At 42.3% G+C, this 22602-nt stretch overlaps 1 protein-coding gene across 1 annotated transcript in view; it reads left to right on the top strand.

Moving 5' to 3' along the window:
• The window catches only part of LOC102875823 (1-acylglycerol-3-phosphate O-acyltransferase ABHD5-like), a 45042-nt gene that overhangs the window by 13565 nt on the left and 8875 nt on the right, over nucleotides 1-22602 (top strand). The window contains exons 2-3 of the mRNA XM_006892980.1: nucleotides 5610-5695; nucleotides 11153-11525. Coding sequence (XP_006893042.1) covers nucleotides 5610-5695; nucleotides 11153-11525 — 459 coding nt within the window. The remainder of the gene's footprint in view (nucleotides 1-5609; nucleotides 5696-11152; nucleotides 11526-22602) is intronic.

Below are 22602 nucleotides of genomic sequence, written 5' to 3'. Positions count from 1 at the left end.
AGGCTCAACGTCAAGAAGACAAAGATTCTCGCCACTGGACCAATTGGCAACGTCAGGATGGATGATGAAGAGATTGAGAGTGTTCACAGCTTCACTTTGCTCAGCAGCTTCACTTTCTTCAAATAGTATCTCCCAAATATAACTGCCTAACCTAAGAACCTCACCTCACTTAAATTCAACCACCGATTGTCCTTTTTCTTAATCCTATTTATGTGTCCAGTGCATATTTGCGTGTATATCTCTTGAACTGTTAAGTTTATCAAGCAATTCTTATGTCTGAAGAAAAAAAAATATACAAGAAAGTTGGGGTTTTTTTTAATTTAATTTTATTTTTATCGTGTGTGTGTGTGTGTGTGTGTGTGTGTGCGCGCTTGTGTGCGTACACCATCAAATCAGATTTGACTGGTACAGGAGGAGATTGTTCCTCCTTCTCCAGCAAAGCATCTGGTGGATTTGAACCACACACCTCTGGGATTGCAGTGTGGCTTCTTGCCGCTAGGCCACCAGAGCTTGCCTACAAGAAAATTCTTGAGAGATAAAAAAGAATACCTTATTTGTGTGAAGAAGTAGGGAAGGAAAAGTGTGCACATTAAGTTACGGTGTGTCTGATGTCCTTACTATGTTTGTTCAGTCGTTCTTTGTTCAATTCATTCTTTCTGATTTACCTCACAGTATCAGCATTGTTGTTATGTACCATCAAGTTGCAGCCGACCCATAGCTGACCCTCTGGAGGGTTTTCAGAGGCAGTTAATTGAATAGGAGGAGATTGTCTATCCTCCCACGGAGCAGCTGATGGGATTTGAAACTTTTGCTTTTGGGAATACAGTGCAGCTTTTTGCCACTAACATTTTCATTTTATTTTTTTTTATTGGGAGAGCAAGGAACAAGGTTTGAGTCCTTGCCTTGCCCTGTCTCCTTTGAGAAATGAGTTCCATCTGCTTTCCTCTGGCTCCTGCTATTTCTTATGGCCAAGGCCTTCAGTTCACTTCTTTAAACAGTGATGAACTCTTATGGCCACCAGCCAGTTAACATGTTTAGCGCAGAGGGTGTGACCATGGCACTATAGAGATGCATCAAGCAGTGCTGCAAGCAGGTACAAGTGTGAGCAAACAACCATAGCAATATCTGTATCTGTAACAAAGAGTTTAAAGTAGTACTCTAATAACCTCCATCTTTGACATTAAGGTCAATGATAGTATCTGCAAAGAGGAGAAGCAAGGCATCCTGGGTAGAGGAAAACTTGTACAAAGTCATTGTGGCATAAAGTAGTATAGCATTTTGGAACCTTTGAGGTCCTGATGCAGGAGGCCAGATAGGAAGGGAGAAGACCTTTCTGGAAAGGTCTGAAGGATTCAAGTTTTATTCCAGGTAGATAATGAGGAATTCTACAAGTTTTTATAAGGAAGTTAGTTACCTGGGAAAAAATGACTTTATAGTCATTAAAAATGAACTCAAGTCTCTGTGTGATTTACTAACTAGTTGTGTATCTTGGATACTGGTGGTTAACATTTCTGCACCTTAGCTTTTACCTGTATGAAGTGTAGATAACTTGGACTGGGATACCCTTTATGATGAATGACTTGATCTTGCAGCAGATGTTATTTATTGAACACCTATTGTACATAAGGATGAGAAATTAGTAGGAGCATACAAAACTGGGAGAAAAGTTGGATACAGGATCAGTGCTTCCACACCCACCGTGTTTCTCTAAGCAGCACTTGTTTTTATTTTCCCTATTCCCTGCCATTCGTAGTGGCACCGAAGGCAGAAACCCTGATGTATTCCTTTCTCGATTTTAAGCCATGAAGTACCACCTTGGCTCTGTTCAAACAATTGCTTCTTGGACTATCAGAGGTTCTACATGAGCACAATTAAGTGTTCTAGAATTCTCCTCTTCTCAGTGTCATCCATAATTTATCATGCACACAGTTGAATGCTTTTGTAAAATAAAACTCAAGTAAACAACTTTGTGGTATCCTCTGCTTTCAGCCAAAATCCATCTGATGTCAGCAGTGATATCTCTTGTTCTATATCTTCTTTTGAATGCAGTTCAAATTTCTGGCAGATCGATGTACCATTTTTATGTTGTCTTCAGCAAGACTTAATATATTATTTGATAATTTCCATAATCTGTTGGATATCTTTTTGGGGAATGAGCACAGATAAGGATCTCTTCTAGCCCTTTAGCCATGTCTTCCAATTTTTTTGGCACAAATGGGTAAATGCATCTAGAACTCCACCTCAGTGACTTTCTCGTCAATTCCTGGAGCCTAATTTTTTGCCAGTTCCTTCAGTGCTTCTTGGACTTGCCTGAAAGCTTCAGTACTGTTGTTTCTTGATCATAGGCTTCTTTGTGATATTGTTGACACTAATTTGTGCTAGTCAGTGACTCTGTATGCTCTTTCCATCTTCTTTTGACATTTCCTGTGCCATTCAGGATTTTCTCCATGTAATCTTTCAGTATTGCTACTGGTAGATTGGATTTTTTTCCTTCAGTTCTTTCAACTTGAAAATGTCACACGTGGTGTTCTCTTTTGGCTTTCTAACTCCAGGTCTTTGTACATTTAATTATAATACTTTGATTTGTCTTCTCAGGCTACCGTTTCAAATCTTTTTTCATAATTTTTTCATAATTTGTCTTCTCAGGCTACCGTTTCAAATCTTTTTTCATAATTTTTTCCTTTCTCTTTGACTTCTCTGCATTCTGGGGCTAGCTTCAGAGTCTCCTCTGACATCCATTTTGGTCTTTTTTTTTTTTTTGGTAACCTTTTGTTTTCTTTTTGTATGATGCCATTTATGTCACCTTATAACTTTTCTGGTCTTTAGTATTAGTGTTCATTGCTGCATACTAATCTTAAAAGGGTCTCAAAATCCAGCTGAGATCTACCCAAGGGCTCCATCTTTTTGTTTTCATTTTCTTAACCTTAAATTCAAGTGTGCTTATGAACAATTGATGATCTGTCCCACAGTTGGCACTTTACCTTATTCTCACTATGCTATTTCCTGTGTATTCCATCAGATAAGGGTGTATTAGTTGCTGTTTATTTACTTAAAGGTATTTGCAATAACTAAGCCCTTGGTTATGCAAAACTGTGTCACTTAATGTACAATTGATTTGTTTTCTGTCTTCAGGGCCATATTTACCAGCTACTGATACTTCTTTGTTTCCAACTTCTGCATTCCAGTCACCAGCTATTATTAATGCATTTTGATGACATGCTTGATCAGTTGCAGACTGCAGAAGTTAGTGGTTGATGTGTAAATTTGAAAAATAATTACAATGACAAGTTTTTCTCTTATGTGTGTGGATGCTATCACTAGGGAAATTACATGATTTAAAATCAGGAAAGGTGTGCATAAGGGATGTATCTATTCCCCATACCTATTTGATATGTATGCTGAGCATATAATTTGAGAAACGACCGTAAAGAAGAAGGAGGTTTTAGGATTGAAGAAAAACTCATCAACAGCCTAGATGATACAGATGATACAAACTTGCCTTCAGAAAGTGAAGAAAATTTGAAACACGGAGGAAGATCAAAGACAACAGCCTTCAATATAGATTACATCTTAACATCAAGGAAAAAAGAAATCCTCACCACTCTACCAATAGTCATCATCATGAGAGATGGGGAAAAGATTGACGTTGTCAACAGTTTCTTTCTACATTGATCCACAGTCAACACCCATAGTAGCAGCAGTCAAGAAGACAAAAGACCTATCAGGAAAATCACCTGTCAGGGACCTCTCCAAGGTGCTAGAGAGCAGGGGTGTCCATGAAGCAACGATATTTTCTTTTTAAAAAAAATGTAATTTATTACAATGTTCAATCCAACTCTTACTACATAGTACCTTTCCGTTCAACCAACTTATATATTAATTTTTACTCCTTTCTCTCTCCTTTCTAATCCCTGTTAGCCCTCCAAGATTGAGTTTACCTATGTGTAAATCTTTACCTAACTTTTTATATTAGTGGTCTTACACCATAATTGCCTTTCTGTGCCTGACTTATGTCATTGAGCACAGTTTTTTTTAAGATTCATCCTTCTTGTGCAGTATTGAATGAACTCTTGATTGTCTTTTGGTAATGCATAATACTCCATTGTGTGACTGTACCATGGCTTCTTAGGCCATTTGTCTATGGGTGAACACTTGGGTTGTTTCCAGCTCTTTGCTTTTGTAAATAATGTTAAACGTGTGTGTGTCTGAGTGAACTTGTGTCACAGCTCTTGTTTCTTTGTGATATATACTCAGTAGTGGAATTGCTGAACCAAATAAATGGTATTTCTTTTTTTTTTTTTCAGTTTTTTTCCTTTTTTTTAATTATTATTAAATTTTATTAGCTTTAATGAACATAATGAACAGTAAATGGTATTTCTATTCCTACCTTTCTAAAGATATGCCATACTGCTTTCCACGGTAAGTGTACCCTCTTACAGTCCCCTACAGCTGTGCATAGATGCACCGGTCTCCTCACCTGCTGGAGTTAGTTTCTGTATATGGTGTGAGGTATAGGTCTTGTTTCAGTTTTCTGCAAAGGAGATCTAGTTTTTCCAGCACCATTTGTTAGAGGAGGTTCTTCTCTCCACTTAACGGATTTCATTTCTTTGTCAAAGATCTTTCGATTGTAGGTGAATGGATTTCTTTCTGGGATTTTTCTTTCTTTCTTCTGTCCCTGCCTCCACCTCTGTTGCTTCAGCCCTACTTCCTTGTTCTCTCTGTTCACCTGACTTCAGATAGATGCTTGCGTCATTCTTTTCTTCAATTGTTTACTGGAATCCAAAGCTTTTTTTTTTAAAAAAAAGTTTCTCATTAAAAGTTAATCCATTCAGTTTAAGCAGATAAAATATATGCCATCCTGTGTGTAAGGCATGTTTCAGCACTTTTCTATGAGATTTCAAGACGTGTGCACACACACACACACACAACACACACACACACACACACACACACACACACACCCACACACCCGAGTATCTCTCTTTCATTCTGCAGGCACCTTTTTGCTGTTAATGAGCCTATTCATTACCTCTTTTTTTTTTAACACTTCTATGCTGTTTTAAGGTTATTTTGCTGTGGACTTTGAATGAGAAATGCATCCATCCTCCCCTTTTCTGTCCTGTCATTTTTGTTTGTAATATCTCCCTTTTCCTATCTAACTCCATGACAACTAAAAGAAACATCGCTGAAGATAAGGTACATTGTGATATGTCTGATACATTTTGGAAGCTATTAAAATTCTAGTCAAGTGTCTGTATCCCAGTTCCTAGCACAGTGCTTTGTAGCGGCACAAGCGCCCTCTGTCACACGTATCGTCAGCATCTCACAGCCAGGAGGTTCTGCTTCCTTCCTCCATAAGTAACTAAAAAAGCCTCCCATTTCTGTGAAGGTAGGACCAACTCATAGCTGGCACTCCAGTGAGTTTCCGGGGCTGTAAGCTGCACAGAAGGAGACTGGCATCTTTCTCCCGTAGTGCAGTTGGTGGATTTGAACTGAGAGACGCACAGCCTCCGGGTTAGCCACACAGCACCCTGCACGTTACAGTTACACCAGCACAGCTGGGAAAAGCACTCGCTCACCTAATTTGTATTTTGTTTTTGATGCCCTAGGTCAGGATGGCTAACTGGTTGGCTTCCCACATGGTGCCCAACATCTACATCACACCTGAAAGAAGCTGAAGAAAAAATTTTAAAATGTAAGATTTCCTTCTCGTAAGTTAACCGAGATGTGTACTAAAATGGTGTGATATTACATGACCCTGAAAGTGGGGATAATTGGGGTTACCTTCCTTTTCCCACATAATCAGCCAGTGCAGATTGTGTGGGGTAGTGGTCCTCAGACATTCTGGTCCTGCAACCTTCATGCTCTTAAAATAGTAAGGACTCATCTTTGCTTATGTTATTGTTCTTATGTGCCGTCAAGTCGCTTGCGACTCATAGCGACCCTATGTACATCAGCCCTAAACTCTGCTCTGTCCTGTGCCAATCGCACTGTCTCCGATACTCCCATACCGATTATCCCAGTCACTGAATCAATCCACCTCATAGAGGGTCTTCCCCTCCTGTGCCGTCCCTCCACCTTCCCAAGCATGGTGTCCTTCTCCAAGGACTGGTCTCTCCTCACAACATGTCCAAAGTATGTTAGACGGAGCCTCAGAATCCTTGCCTCCAAGGAGTCACCCGGTTTAACCCTTTCCAGGACAAATCTGTTTGTTTTCCTAGCAGTCCATGGTATTCTCAATACTCTTCTCCAGCACCACAGCTCAAAGGCATCAATTCTCCTTCTGTCCTCTTTGGTCATTGTCCAATTCTCTGATGCATAACAAGTGATTGCGAAGACCATGGCCTGTATCAAATGCACCTTAGTCTCCAGAGAGACACCACTGATTTTCAGTACTTTGGAGAGGTCCCTAATAGCAGACTTTCCCATGGCAGTGCACCTTTTAATTTCCTGGCTCCTGGTGCCAAGAGTGTTGACTGTGGAGCCAAGCAAACTAAAGCTGTGTACAATCTCAATCTCTTCACCATCCATCCTGATGCTGCCAATTGGTCCAGTGGTGAGAATCTTTGTCTTCTTGACATTGAGCCTCAATCCATATTGTAGGCTGCAGTCCTTGACACTCTGCAGCAGGTGCTTCAGGTCCTCCTCAGTTTCAGTAAGCAGGGTTGTGTCATCCGCATAACGCAGATTGTTGATAAATCGTCCACCAATCTTGACCCCACATTTCTCCTCATAGAGCCCAGCCTCCTGGATAATCTGTTCTGCATATAGGTTGAAAAGGTATGGAGGTAGGATGCATCCCTGGAGTGCGCCCTTCCCAATTTTGAACCATGCAGTGTTCCCTTGCCCTGTTCTGACTACTGCCTCCTGGTCCAAGTATAGGTTTTTCATTAGCACGATCAAGTGTTCTGGGATTCCCATTCTTCTCAGAGTCAGCCACAGTTTGTTATGATCCACACAGTCAAATGCCTTTGCATAGTCAATGAAACACAGATAGACATTCCTCTGGTATTCTCTGCTTTCAGCTAAGATCCATCTAACATCAGAAAGCTGGGCACCTAAAGGGTCCATCACACTCCCTACCCATCTTCCCAGGTAACACTGAAGACGCCAAACTGTGCGGCATTCGTTCTGCAGCCCTTGGGCCAAGAAAAACCTAGCTACACACCAGTTCTACAGGATGCATCACCTTTGCTCGGGAAACATTATGACGACTTATGGCTTATAGTTAACAATATTTATTAGAAATGAAAATAGTAGTTGAAAAATAAGCTGGTTCATTAATTTGTCTAAATATAACAATATTAAACCATTACCCATTAAAATAAGTAATGTTATTTATAGCACATGACTGTTACAAATGAAAATTTAATGTGAAGAGTGGCATTGTCTCCTCTTTTCATATCTCTCAAATGTCCAACTCAATTCCCTTATCTGCTCCTGAGGTCAGTGTGTTGGGGTCACATATGGGATTTCTGGAAAATACCACTCTGTACGGGAGAGAATGTGAGGGGAAAAGGTGACCAGGGGCCATAAGAGCGTAGGCACCTCACTGTTTCCGTAGGTGCCCTCGCAGCAGAATCGTTAAGCACTTGGCCGCTATCCAGAAGGTCAGTGCTTCTCACCCACCAGTGGCTCTAAGGAGACACACCTGGCAGTCTTCTTTGATGACGATTGAAGGCTAGAAAACCACACGGGGCAGGTGTTTTCTGCCACGCGACATTGCCGTGAATCAGAACTGACTGGACAGCTCACGCCAGCAGCCAGGTGATTGTCAGCATTCCTTCTGGTGCTGGCATTCCTCGTGTCTGTGTGTAAAGTGAGGTGGAAGTCTTTTTTTAGATCTCTTATGAGCACTAATCTCCACCCAGGCGCATGTCATCACTGCATTTGGGCGTGCTTCTGTGGACGTCCTCTCCAACAGCACTGACGGTCTTTATTGTGCACTTGTGCGCTGCGGAAGCAACTTAGAGGAGCGAGTTAAGTCGGCTGCAGTTCACAGACGTAATTACACTGCATGTATACAGTGCAGGCAGGTGACCACCCCTCTCTCCTTGTCGTTTCACACAAGGTGATTGGGTTGAGAGTTGGATCCATCTGAGAGTTCATTCTCCACAGAGAATTTTTTGTTTGTGCATTTGAACTGATTGAAAAGTAAGTGATTATAGCTGGAAATATTCCCAAGAAGGAAAAATTTGCCATCCTTCTGGAAGGTATACTTAAAGTCCACAAAAAACTTAATTTCTACCTGTATATTTGGGAAGTCCTGTTTACAGGAGGAGCTGCACTGCAGTCCCAAAGGCACGTGGTTCGAGGCCACCAGCTGCTCCACAGGACAAGGATGGGCAGTCTCCTCCTGTGTGATTAACTGCCTCTGAAAACCTGCCAGAGGGTCAGTGATAAGTCAGTTCTGACTCTACGGTACACAACAACAAACAGCATTCTTTCCAGAGCTCTTTAAGCTGTTGTTGCAGTTTACCTGAATTAAAAAAAAATAAAAATTCTCATGTGAAGATAAAAATGATTAATACATACCCAATTCAATGCATTTTCTAACCTTGTCGATTCAATCCTAAATATTAAGTAACTGCCATGTTCTTAAGATTAAATCTGTGGGTGTGGTAGGCTTTTCCTCACCTTTTCTTAATTCTAGTGGGCTGTGGCGAGCTCTCATGATTTGGTCAGTAGGAAACTGCACCACCGACCCAAAGGTGGGCAGTTCAAATCCACCAGCTGCTCCATGGGGAAAAAGTTGGACATTGTACTCCTGCGCAGTTTACAGCCTCAGCAGACCTGCTGGCTGGTCAACTATGCGTGGATTCTGACTTGGATGGCAGTGGCGAGAATGAGTAAACTGTAGTGGGGAAAAGGTTGAGAATTAGGAGTCCTGGGTGTAAGGGCAGATTAGCCCCTAAGCTTTAGTCTCCTCCTCTCCACACAAACTATACCTGCTTTATTGCTGTAAGGTACTCTGTGTTAGCACCGACTTACGCTGTGACCCCACACACGACAGAACGAAACACTGACTGGGCCCATACCGTCCTGTAGTCAGTGGCATGCATGTGCTCATGTTGCTGCCACCGTGCCCACCCGTCCTGGTGAGGATCTTTCCCCCTTTTTGATCTTGACCAGCATGATACCCTGCAGGGATACCATGTCCAAAGCATGCGAGGTGGACTGTCACAGCCCTCCTGTCTAAGGAGCATTCTGGCTGTGCTTTCGAGGTGAACGTATTCATCCTTCTGGCAGTCTGTGACGTGATCAGTATTTGTCAGCGTTGTGAGGGTAGCGCTCCCTTGTTCGGTGTGTTCTTCTGTTGGATGTGGCGTTGCTGTGAGTCAGAGCTGACTCCGTGGCTCCTGACAGCAACCACACATGGATGAAGATGGGAGTGAGACATAGCCCTGACTCCAGGGTGAACCACGAAGGTCAGTCAGTACAGGGGGATGACTCTGTCATCAGTGCCACTGACGGTTTTTATGGGAATATACACTTGTATACTTGAAGACTGACGTGGCCCCTTTGGTACTAATGCTAAATCTTCTCCTTTGCTAAGCTGATAGTATTTTCCCATTTGAGACAGTGGACTTTGTTAATATTCTAAATTGATACCAGGTTTCTTTTTTGTAGCCATCATTGTTGTTAGATTCATCAAGTAAGACTCAGTGAGGGTATGAACAGCCAGTCTGAACTCTGCTCTATCCTGTTTCATCCCCATTCTTCTCAACACCTAAGAGCTCTTTGCTGAAGTAACAGTGTCAGTCTGCCTCATTGTAGCCATTAGCTGGACACAAAATCTGAGACTGCTGCTTCAGTTTAAAGGGGAAAAAACCTCCGATTCTCCTCTGTTTTGTCCACTGCAGATGAATATGCACCAGTACTCAAAATGTGCATCATAAGTAGCTATGTAGTTGTGATAATTTTATGTAAATTCTTTTAAATTAGTTTAGTCTTCAGTCCTGTTTTATTTTCTTGGAGTTTAAAAGTATTTAGTACCACAACATTGAAAACACATATGAATTTTTTTTATTTCTTTTTTTTTAGATAAGAATTTTTATCTACAGGTTTAGTTATTTGCAAATTTTAGGGAAACTCTGAGACGTGAATCAGGTTGCCTGGTTCTTCATGCTGGTGAGTTTCCTAGTATATCTTGCTGACATTCTTCCACTAAGCTTTGAAATGACTGACTTGAGTTATGTATTTGATACTCCGCTTACTCGTTGCTGTAGATTCGGAACTGACTCATAGCTGACCGTCCTGAGGGTTTCTGAAGGCTGTAAACTGAGTGAGAGGATATTTCTCATCTTTCCCGACTGGAACCACTGCTAGATCCGAACCTCCAGAGAGGCGTGGGCTCTGGATTAGCAGCACGACTCCCTGCAAAAGAGGCTGCCAGAGCAATTACTGTTCACAGTCCCCTGAACTAATGAGTATTTCTAAGAGGAAAATAGTAAAAACTTGTCCCTTCATACTTCAATGTTTAATCTGTAAAGTCAAGGTTTTGTAGTTTTGTGATTGTCTGCAAATCTAGAGACCTTCAAATAATGCATGTAGTGACCACCAACTTCATGTCTAGTTCTTAGAATATAATAGAGTCATTTGATAGGTGTGGAAAGAAGTCCAAAGTAGCACCATGACTTGCCAGCCTGAGAAATGGGAGGAAGCACTTCCCATTTAGATGGCCAACATAACAGTGAAGAGTTACTTGATCAGCTTATAGACTAAATAGGTCTGACAAAGGCATTTAACTCCGATATGTACCTTTCCTGATGTTAAATCGTGCCGAGGCCTTTTGTTTAGAATAGCTACCTCTCAGTCTGACTGCAGGTTTCCCATGAACACATTAAATGTTCTGTTATTATTCATAGTGTTACCCATTCTTTATTCTGAACCATTGAATGCCTTTGTGTAGTCAGTAAAACTGACTGGTTTTCTCTGTTTTTAGCCACGATTCATCTGATGTCAGCAACAATCCCCTTTAATTAGAGATTTATTCTTTCAATTAAATACAAATTAATAAAAGTGAGAACCATACATGTGGCTACCTCATAGTTTCTAGATAAGAAATTTTTTCCACAATTTCTTGGAGGATACACTCTTTCGTCAAGAGCATTGAACTAAGCAGAATTTATCTTTGCTGTGTTTTCTTTAGGTGTTCCCTGCTCATACAAAAAAGAACCTGTTCAAATATCTAATGGAAATAAAATATGGACACTGAAATTATCTCACGATATTCCAAACAAGACACCACTAGTCCTCATCCACGGTTTTGGAGGAGGCCTTGGACTCTGGGCACTGAACTTTGAAGAGCTTTGCACCAACAGGCCTGTCTATGCATTTGACCTGTTGGGTTTTGGACGGAGTAGTAGACCCAGGTTTGACAGTGATGCAGAAGAAGTGGAGAATCAGTTTGTGGAGTCCATTGAAGAGTGGAGATGTGCTCTGGGGTTAGACAAAGTGATCTTGCTCGGACACAACCTAGGTGGGTTCCTGGCTGCTGCTTACGCACTGAAGTATCCATGCAGGTGAGTGATGTGGGCAGAGACGAAAGGAATTAAAAAGTGGCCTCGAGTCCCCATCTCCAGCTCGATCTCTGGTGGTTACTGGTGGCAGTCTCTTGTAAGGATCCTCGTGACCACACGGCCATCACTGATGCCACCCTAGTGGTGGTAGTAATGATATTGAACTTTCCTCTTTCACTTGTTTTGGTAGAAGGCTTGAGAAAGGACCTCAAATTTGTTCAGTTTAGAATGGGTAAAATTTAAACCACAAGTAAAAGTTGGTGTAGAGCTGTTTATTTTTATTATCAGTATATGTCATAGACCTCTCTGACTTTTCCTTTTTCCAAGTTCTAGTGACTATAATGGAAACCAAGTTGAGAAATTAGAGGACCCTAATGTTAGGCCTATCTCAGGACGAATTGTGTAACCTTGAGCTTTTGTTTCTGTATCTCTTCAGAAAACCTTGTTGTAAGATGTCATCGGGTCAGGTCCAATTATTGGGATTTTTGTTCTCTTGATGTTGACGTGATTTACACACTGAAAATTGGAGTCTTTGATCTTTATCAAAGTCCTTTTCACTTTCGGCAGAGACGATTGTGTTGTCTGCATATCACAGGTTGTTAATTGAGTCTCCTTTCTTCGCTGATATAGTGTCTTCTTCATAGAGTCCAGCTTCTCAGATTATTTGCTCGGCGCCCAGGTGGAATAGATTTCGCCAACACATACGGCTCTGACACCTGCCTTTCCTGATTTTATATCGTGCAGTATCCTTTTGGATAACTGCCTCTCTGTTTGACTGGAGGGTTCCCCATGAGCACAATGAAGTGTTCTGTAATTCTTAGGATTCATAATATTATCTATTATGATGCAACAGTTGAATGCCCTTGCACAGTCAATATAACAGGTAAACATCTTTCTGATTTTCTCTGCTTTCAGCCAATTTGACGTCAGCCCTAATTCAAGTTTGCTTATGACTCTGGCATGAATTTCTGAGCTTCCTGTTGCTGTACTGGTAGAGCTGTTTTTTAATTATCTTCAGCATACTCTGACATGAATGTGGTATCAGTGATAACTTCTGCATTCTGTCAGATTACTTTTCTTTGGAATAGACATGTATATGGATCTCTTCCCATCTATTGGCTAGATAGCTGTCTTCTGAATATCTTAGCACCGACAAGTGAGTGCCTTCACTGTTTGATCCCCTGGTTAAAACATTTTCATTAGCATCTAGCCAGCTGGCTGAGGCTTGTTTTCTGCCACTACCTTCAGAGCTTGGTCTTCCTGCTTCAGTACTGTGGTTCTGGATCACATCTACCTCCTGAAATGTGTTATGTGTTTACAGGTTCTTTTTGGTACATTCTTTCTTTGGATTCCTTCCATATTTAGTTCTACATCGTTCAATATTTTACCTCGAGTTTTGCAGTATTGCATACAACTCAAGGCTTAATTTATCCCCCACCGCTTCAGTTATTTCAGCTTATGAAATGCCTAGTGTGTTCTTCGTTTTTGGATTTCTAACTGTGTCTTTGCATATTTCTTTATAATTCTTTGCTTTGTTTTCTCCAGTTATCCTTTGAATCCTGGGAATCTCTTTGACTCCATCTCTTCTTCTCTTAGCTTTAGCAGCTTTGCATTGGACAGGAAGTTTCAGAGTCTCTTCAAATACCCATTTAAGTCTTATCTTTACTTCTGTTTTCTCCATGACTCTACTTTTTTGATGTATTATGTCCTTGATGCCATCCCACAACTTTCCTGGCTGTAAATTATTAGCGTTCAATGTACCAAATCTAATCTTGAGATAATCTCTAAATTCAAGTGAGATACACTTTCAAGGCCATGCTTTCTTTGTCTCTCAATAGATTTGTTGTCATTTTCTTCAATTTCAGCTTCAGTTTGCATGTAGATAATTAATGATCTGTTCTTTAGTTGGCCTTGTTCTAACTGATCATATTTTTTAAAAAACCTTTATTTTTATTTAATTTTTCTTGTTGTGTACTGTCAAATCAGATCCGACTGGCACAGGAGGAGGTTGCCCCTCCTTCTCCACCAGAGCATCTGGTGGATTCGAACCACTCACCTTTGGGATTGCAGTGCAGCTTCTTGCCACTAGGGCACCAGAACTCCCATCTGACTAATCATGCTGAGCTTCTTTCTGTACCATCTTATGCCACAGTTGTAGTTGATTTGATTTCCATCTTGTCATGGCCAAGTTAAAATCTTTCTAATGGATAGATATTTCCTGTTACAAAGTTCTGTTATGCAATCTCTGCTATCGTTTCTATCAACACTGTATTTTCCAACTTCTGATCCTTCTTTGTTTCCATTTTTCCTGTCCAGTTACTGGTAATTATCAGTGCATCTTGATTGTGTGTTTGATCAATTTCAGATTGCCAAAGTTGTTAAAATTTTCAGACTTGTCATCTTGTTGCTAGTACTTGGTCCATAAATTGTAATAATAGTCATGTTAACTGGCCTTCCCTGTAGGTGAACAGATACGATCCTGCGACTGACAACACTGTGCTTCAGGATAGAGGTTGAAGTATGATCCTGAGGTGTTTTTGTTGATGATGATTGTAATGCTATTCTTCTTCGGGCATAGTCGACCATATGCTTGTCTGATTCAGAGTGGCCTGGCCAGTAGCAGTCCAGGAATTTCTAGAGTATCTGTGAGATGTCTCAACAAATGAATGTAATGCTAGAGGTGTTGACAACCGTAAGAAAGAGTGAAGAAGAATTACGTCGTTACACTGTGGTGATGCTGAAGGATATTGACTATACCTCAGAGTGCTAGATGAGGGAACACATCTGTCTTGGAAGGAATGCAACCGTAATGCTGCTTAGAAGCAAATAGGGCAAGGCTTTGTCTCAAACACTTTGGATGTATTGTCAGGTGGGAACAGTCCCTGCAGAGGGTCCTCATCCTTAGTGAAGCAGGGAGTCCGTGGAAGAAGAGGAAGACTCAGCGAGATGGATGATACAGGGGTCACAACAGTGGGCTCATGCATGACTGTGAGGACGGGGCACCGCCCGACAGGGTTTCGTCCTGTTTGAGATAGAATCACTGTGCATCTGCGCTCACGCAATGGCATCTGACAACCTCAACTCTAACTCTTAATAGGACTTTTTATTATTCTTTAGCCTAATCAAATCTTTATAGAACTATTTACCTAATCTTTATAGAATCATGTGTCAGAGTTATTGAGGTAATAGATGTTAGTTTGGGAATCTCTTAAAACAGGCTTCTCCTTATTTTCGATGCCGTTTCTAGCTGTATATGTACTACTTTGACAGGACATCATATTTGGGCACAAATACAGAATAAAAGGTTCTCTTTGTTTTGCTCATCTTTTGGAAACAATCTGAAAAGAACACGAAACATTTTGTCTTGTTACCACATTTTTCTGCTGGACTTACTTTTTCACCCTTACTTGCAACTCCAGCCTCAACGACATCAAGGACCAAGAGTAAGACAAAGGCTGAGAGAAGGTCCCTGTTAGAGTTCATTGATGTCTGTGAGGCTGCCACATTGTGCAGCGCCAGGTGTGTTGCTGACTCCAGAAATGACATGCACCTTAGCTGTAGCTGTGATTAGCTGTAACTGTACATCTAAACTTTTCTCCTCTGGATTGGCCAATTCATTCTCTACAGTGTCTTATCTAAACTTGAGTATTTCCATCTGTTTTCAGAGTTCATAGTCCTATATGTCTAGACAGAAACAGTTTTGTCAAGTGATAGACTTGCTCTTTGAATAGATTCTGAAATTTTCTTTGACTTTTTAGGGCTGCATTATTTTATTGTGTCCTTGTGTCCTAGCTGGGTTCCTGTGGAAGGAAAAGAAAGAAGTAGAACTTTCTGGCACAAAGCAACAGAAATATTTCCAAGAGTTGCACTGCTTTCGGTTCTTACTGTTGTTCTTAGCCACCTTCACCCACCTGTACAGTCGAACAAAATACTACCTGATACTGTACAGTCCTCATGATCAATAGGATTGTTACAGTCCTTGGTGTTCTCAGCAGCCGATCTCTGCCCTTTCCCCCTAGTCCATCTTGGTCTGGACGCTCCACTGAGACCTGTTCAGAGTCCTAGTGCGTGCATACCTCTGTGGACAGACAGCTGAGTGGCAGGAATCAGACTGCACCTCCCTGCAGGAATGGCAGGAATGGCAGGAATGTGTACACCATTCTCCCTTTGGTTTCTCATGAGATAGCTCTTTGTTCTTCTCTGTCTTGATGTTCTATCACCCAGAGATAGCACAGTATTCTCCGACCTGGCCCATAAAACTCTGGTCATGAATCCCAAAGCCTTAAATTCTTCACCCATCGTAACTGCCTGCTGATTAGATTATTTAGAAGGTTTTCATTTATGCTGTGAAATCCTCCAAAGAAAGAGGCCATCAGAGATTCCCAAGGGAATTACTGTTTTTAACCAACTAACTGTATGTAACTGATTGTGTAGACATCCCAGGACTGGGCTGAGTTTCCTGCAATGAATGGGGTCAGCTCAGTGGCAGCTCCCAACAGTAAAAGAGAGTAGCAGGATATTTTGATTTACATATGGGGCAGGAAAAATATGTAAAGCAAAGCTAGTGATCCCTGTACTTTAGAAAACGCTTTGTCCCAGAGATATGTGGTTCGAATCCACCAGAAGCTCTGCCGGGGAAGGAGGGGACATCTCCTAATCAGATCCAATTTGATGGTACACACACAGAGAAAATAATAAAATAGAAAATGCTTTGTGCATGTGTGTGCCTAATGCTAGGAGTCAAGCTGTCGGATCATGTCAAGACTGCACTGGATGGATATGAAAATGCTTGGAGTAATTGGCATGTTTTACCAAATACTGAGTGGAACGAACACTGCAGAGTGTTGTATATTCAAGCCAATATTTCTAACTGCATGAAATTGACATTATTAACACAAGCTAATTTCAAAATAGTAAAACTTCTTTGTAATTTTAATGTATTTCAAGTCAGGACTGAAGTCTCAGAGACAGAACATGATGCCTGCACACAGTTGGTCCCTAGAAATATTTCTTCTGTAGGTTAATCTAAGAAAGATGATTGTAAGCTCAGTTCACGCTGGCCATTTTATGTTTCTTTCTTGGTTTTCACATTTGTTTTGCATAAATGCATAGAGAAATAGAATCTGGTCATAGTGTACCTTTCTTTGTAGGGGAAAAATAAGTTTCAGCTGTGAAAATGTGAACAGGGAGAAATTTCTGATTTATGCCTTTTGGATAGCTAATTTACATATTAAGTAGTATGTTTCACAGAAACAAGTTCCAGTAGAAATAAAATTGGGATCAGTGTGTGTGTATTTATACATATGGAAAAATGATATCTTGAATGCTTCTGCTAACCAAATACAAATATACACACACATCACTCAGTTCATTCATGGTTGTTAGTCAGAACCGATCTTAGCCGGCTACTTTCTTGTGGGTTTTTGGAGGCTATAAATCACATAGGAAGAGATTTCCCATCTTTCTCCTATGGAAGGAATCCTGGTGGTTTTGAAACTGCATAATCGCTCATTACCTTCGGGTTAGCAGTGCAGCTCCCCACAAGCTGTGGCACCAGAGCACTCTGTATAGAGGATTGATCTATATTAAGACATAAAACAACTTGTTATTTAAATTTATAACATCTGCAAAATAAAATTTATGCTTTTAAACTTTTCTTTTTGCTTCCTCCTCTTGTAGATCAGATAGTATCACAGTGTAGCACTTGTCATCAGAAGGCAAGAGTGAGCCATCTCTCAGGCCTCACCTTCTAGCTTTTTCCTTCTGCTTTTCAGAATGCTTTTTCTTTAAGCATTTCTTTTTAATGGAGAGGAAAGTGATGACTGAGTGGGGCTTTTGTTGTAGTTGTTTTAAGAGTATTTTTCTCAGGGAGCTCTGGGGGCCTAGTGCCAAGAAGCTGCACTGCAATTTCAGAGGTACACGGTTCGAATCCACCAGATGCTCAGCTGGAGAAGGAGGAACAATCTCCTCCTGTACTAGTCAGATCTGATTTGACAGTACGTACACACAAAAAAATAGTAAAATTTAAAAAAACTTTTTTTGAAAGAGTATTTTTCTCTGATTTTGGTATATTTGGCCCACATCTTTATCCAGATCACTGTCATTGTTTCTCATTTTTATTTGTATCTTACCATAAGTCTTTTTTTACCATAAATCTTTTTATCTTTTATCTTTTTTCTTTACCTAAGTCCTTTGATGCTACTGTAGTAAATAAAATTATTCACTAGATTCCCAGATCCAAGGATAGATAAATGTCAGCAATTACTAAATAATGTATTTATAGTTATTTTTAAAAATCTGTTACCATTCCCATCGGGCCGATCCTGGCCTGGAGGTCACCAGCCCTCTTATCTTGGGCACCTTGGTGTGCACGGACATAACCAGCCTTTCAGTTAGCAGCCAGGTGGGTTAATTATTGATCACCCAGGGACTCCCTTGCCATCGTAGCAAACATGATGTTAAATAAAGTTTCATGATTGCTGTTGCTTGGAGTCGGCACTCACTGAGCAGATGTGGTTTTTGTCCGCGGAGACAGTCCACTGTCTTCTGTGAGTGGAACATTATAGAGAAGCCTCTTCCTGGCACACACTTTACTCATGTGTAGCGATAGGGTATTCTAGTCAGGCAGAAGACATCGTGTTTGGTGAAGGAGAGTCGGTGAAAAGAAGACAGGCCATCAGCAAGCTAGATTGGCGCGGTGACTGCCCTGGTGGGCTCAGGCAAAGTGGTGTTTTGTTCTCTTGGGGTGTTTTTTTTTATTTTATTTTAAATTAGTTTTAATGAAAGTTTACAGAGACTTTGGATTTCCATTCATTCATTGTTGCACTTTTCTCCCTGTCCACCCTGCGACTCAGAGCCGTCCCCGCAGCGCCTGACAGTAATAGCAACAACACACAATCACAAAGCAGCCCTGTGGCATGGTGGTTAGGAGTTCAGCTACTAACCAAAAGATCCACGGTTTGAACCTACTCACCAGTCACTACTTGGTGGGAGAGATTCTCCCTCCGTGAAGTTTACAGCCTGGGGACTCTGTAGAGCCGGGCTGGTGCTGGTAGGTGCTGTGGGGTTAGTTCTGACTCAGCAGCTCTGCCTCGGGCAGCACGGGACCCTGCTCGCTCCTGCGCCATTCTCGTAACTGCTACCATGATCAAGCCCATTGTGGCTACCACTGCGTCAGTCCTTGCCACTGAAGGTCATCCCCTTTTCCAGTGGCCTGCTCTTTTACCAAGCTTGTTGTCCTTCTCCAGAAACTGCCCTCTGGATCTTCTGTCCCAAGTATGATAGGAGCTCTCTGCATGCTCACTTACAAGGAGCGCTCCGTTGTACCTCATTGAAGACAGGTTTGTTCATTTTGCTAGCTCTGGATAGTATATTCACTAGTCTTTGCCCAAAAGTAGATTATGAGTCTGTCTTCCCAGGCTCTCTTAGTCTGGAAGCTGCACTAAGGCCTGTCCCCCTGGGTAACCCTGCTGCTGTTTGAAATGTTGCTGGCACAGCGCCCAGCCTTCATGCCACCAGTGTGACACTGACAGACAGGCCGTGGTGGCAAGGGGGTTCTACTCATTCACAGGTTTGGTTTACTTTTTAAGTTTTTAAGCAGTTGCAGTACTGCTGTCCCTCGTTTCAGTTTCCTATTTGTGACAGAAAGATGTGCAGTCTCTTCCCATGAGATTTACAGCCTCTAAAAGCCTGCTGGGGGGTCAGTTATGAGTCAGTGCTGACCCCCACGACGATGAGTTGTTTGTGGTTGATCCAACTTCCAGTTGACCCAAGTACAGTTCTTATTATACTACCATGAAATTTCCAAAAGAACAAATAACTGTGTCTTGGAGAAGGTGCAGCTAGGGTGCTCGTTGGAGGCAAGGGTGTTGAAGCTTCATCTCCGATCCTTTGGGCATATTGTTAAGAGGGACCAGTCCGTGGAGAAGAACATCAGGCTTGAATGGTGAAGGGTCAGCATGAGGGAAGAAGCCTCAGTAAGGTGGGTTGACACAGTGACTGTCAGAATGGGCGTGAGGAAGGCACAGGATAGGGCGGGTGTAAGAGCTGTTGCTCAGAGGGTGGCGAGGAGCAGGAGACGACGGCACGTAAAAGAACAGCAACTGTGAGATTCTATGCTACTGTTGAGATGACCCTGTGTGTGTCTTTTATTTCCCTGGTGATCTACTTCTAAAAATAACACGACCGAGGGAACTCTTGGAGGCAGTTCTTCGTCACGAGGTTGCTGTGACACAGAATTTACGTGACCGCACCAAGCAGCAGCAGCAGCAGCAATAAATGCCTTTGTCTTTTGGACCATTTCATTTTCTTTATACTGTCTAAATATGCACCTTGGTTCCAGCCACACTATAAACGTCAGCATTTATTTTCAGTCCTATCTCTCTTTTTTAATTATATGGTGTTAATCATACCTCACTCTTGGGCTCCAGCATGTCCCTCATTTGTTGATGCCTCAGACGTGTGCTAGGTATGACGCGATGAGCTGGGCTCGGACGATGAGAGGAATTCCAGGTCCACCCACACACTTTGATGATGCGAGTGGTGCTCTGAGCACCTGACTCAGCGTGAGGGAGTTCAGAAGCACAACCTGACTGGAAGTCTGAAAGGGTAATAGCAGATGGCAGGAGAGTATGCCGGGCAATGGGGACCAGAACTGCAAAAGCCATGTGCTAGGAGGACGCATGGCACATTCTAGGAAGGCAGGTGCCTGGGGAGGTTATGTCTGATCAGCAGACTCCAGGTGGAGACACACTCTCCCAGTGGTCCTTTCCCCAGCATTACCTTAGTTCATCTCCATTCTCTTATTGTGATTTCAGAATTGTAAGGGATGCCAAGACGCACTTGCCATTGAATCAATTTCAGCTCGTAGCAACCCTATAGGCCAGAGCAGAACTGCCCCGTGGGGTTTCTGAGGCTGTAAATCTTTACAGACCCAGGCTGCCACCAACCTCTTGGTTTGAAGCCCACCTCATCACTCACTACACCACCATCAGGGTGACACTTGTGATTTTCTTTGTCCATCAGTTTGCTAGGTTATAAGTTAAAGGACCCACCTGCTGTGAGGCATTGAGGGGGGCTGTCCTGTGGAAAGCCACCGTCATCAGGCAGTGACATCACCTGTCTGTGAGGTTGAACAAGGAAGGTGTAGTAAGCCAGCGTTATTAGCCAAAAATGCTTTCTTCTTTCTTTAACCTCGGTGTCTAGTCTGTCTTTTTTTATTTACCTTTTCTTGCCATCTCTAAGACCATGCACACCATCTCTTACTTTGTTTTATAGGTGTGTATAATAGACTTAAGGACAGAGGACTAAAAGTTTTTATTAACTTAGAAATGTTTAACAGATCTGTTTATGCCAACTGACAGTGGAGTAGGTTACAATAGGCCTTCACTTCTGCAGGAAGAGGTTTTGGTGTTTTCTTTGCCCCTCTGGTTCCGCCTACCTCTGTCTCCCGATTCTGCAGACCAAGCCTGGTCTCCCTGGTTCTGCAGTTCTTGCCGGCGTCTCTTGAGAGGATGACTTTTCTGCTTAACCTGAAAAATCAAAACCAAACCCGCAACTTTTCTAGTCCTTTCCGATTCGTGGTAACCTTCCGTCAGGCTCCTTAGGCTGTCAGTCTTTGCAGGAGGGGACGGTCCAGCGTCAGTCTTGTGAGGTGGGGGATTTTCTCAAACCTCTGCCCTTCCACGTAGCAGCCAGCCTAACACCTAACACATCTACACTCACCGCCTTTGAATCGGAACCGACTCATAGCAGACCCTCCAAGGGAGGATGGAAATCAGACAAGAGGAGATTGCCCGTCACTGCTGTCGTCTTAGAACTGACTCATAACTGACTCTTCAGCTGCTTTTCAGAGGCTGTAAATCACATGGGAGGCGATTGCCCATCCTCCTTCTTCTATGGTGCATCTAGTGGTTTCGAACTTCCGAAGAACCTTGGCCTTTGGGTTAGCAGCATGACTTCTCCGGACTATGCCACCAGAGTTCCCTTTAACTCTCATACAGGTTGGGTTTGTATGTTCCCTGGCGCTGTATGCCAGGTCCTAGGAATCTGAGCTGACTCCAGGGCTCCTGGCAGTGAGAGCCGCAGTACTGGCCTGGTGGTAAGGAGTGGCACTGCCCATTCAAAGGCACACAGTTTTAATCTGGCGGCTGCTCCATGGGAGGACAGGCAGTCTTCTGTCCTTGAGGACACCTAACAACAACAATCCAGGTGTGTTGGAGCAGGTGTTGTGTGCTGCTTTGCCTTTGAGACTTTCTTATCTGCTCACTGCCTAACTTCAGAGCCTGCTCTGATGAAGATAAGAAGGCCTCTTTCTGTATTGCAGCTGATGGGTCCTCCCCGTCCTACTCTGCCAGTTGTTATTAAGTAGATATCTGATCAAGGACCCATATCCTATCTGGCTAGAGTGAAACCTGTTCCTTGCCCTGTGTCTGAATTAGCAACTCCGTCAGGCTGTCCTCTGTGGAATATTAGAGGATAGGGCCTGGGTTATTATAGCCACATGATTTGTTAAAGCCACATAACTTCTACCAAGAGAGGAGATAAACTTTTCACTTAGAAATGAGACTTTAGTCTGGGAGCATGGTCTAGTTCAAAGTTATAATAATCTATGAGGCCACGTTTGTAGTCAGACTTTCTGAGGAATTGAAGTATGCAGTGGCCACTTGGTTTTAGTCCTTGTCATCTGTGGGCACTCCTCTGTCCTTCAGGATCCCTAAGAGTCACATGTCTCTTGGAGGCAGTAAGTTTGTGGCTGGACCCACCTGCAAGATTAATTAACAGAAGACACAGCAGTACATTCTCATGTCATCTGGTGGATTAGAATACCCAGACTGGACTAACTCCTGCATATACTTCATACCATTTGTGTCTGTGTGGTCTCAGAGGGGGAGCCCTGCTGGATCTTTGCTGCTGAATCTATGCTAATCTATGCTAACCACCTGCAACTCCTTGAGAAAAAAAATGGATGATCTCCCAGGTGACTTAACACCTTGGAAATGCATTTAGGGGCGCTGGTCAGCTATGACGCTGCTCAGACTTGATGGTGTCCACATTTGGGTTGGCTTTTTTTTTTTAATTA

Source organism: Elephantulus edwardii, unplaced genomic scaffold (assembly GCF_000299155.1).
Source record: "Elephantulus edwardii isolate Elephantulus edwardi_28Jun2011 unplaced genomic scaffold, EleEdw1.0 scaffold00121, whole genome shotgun sequence".
NCBI lineage: Eukaryota > Metazoa > Chordata > Mammalia > Macroscelidea > Macroscelididae > Elephantulus > Elephantulus edwardii.
The sequence above is the reverse complement of the archived record's forward strand: the minus strand, read 5'-3'. Positions and strand labels throughout refer to the sequence as shown.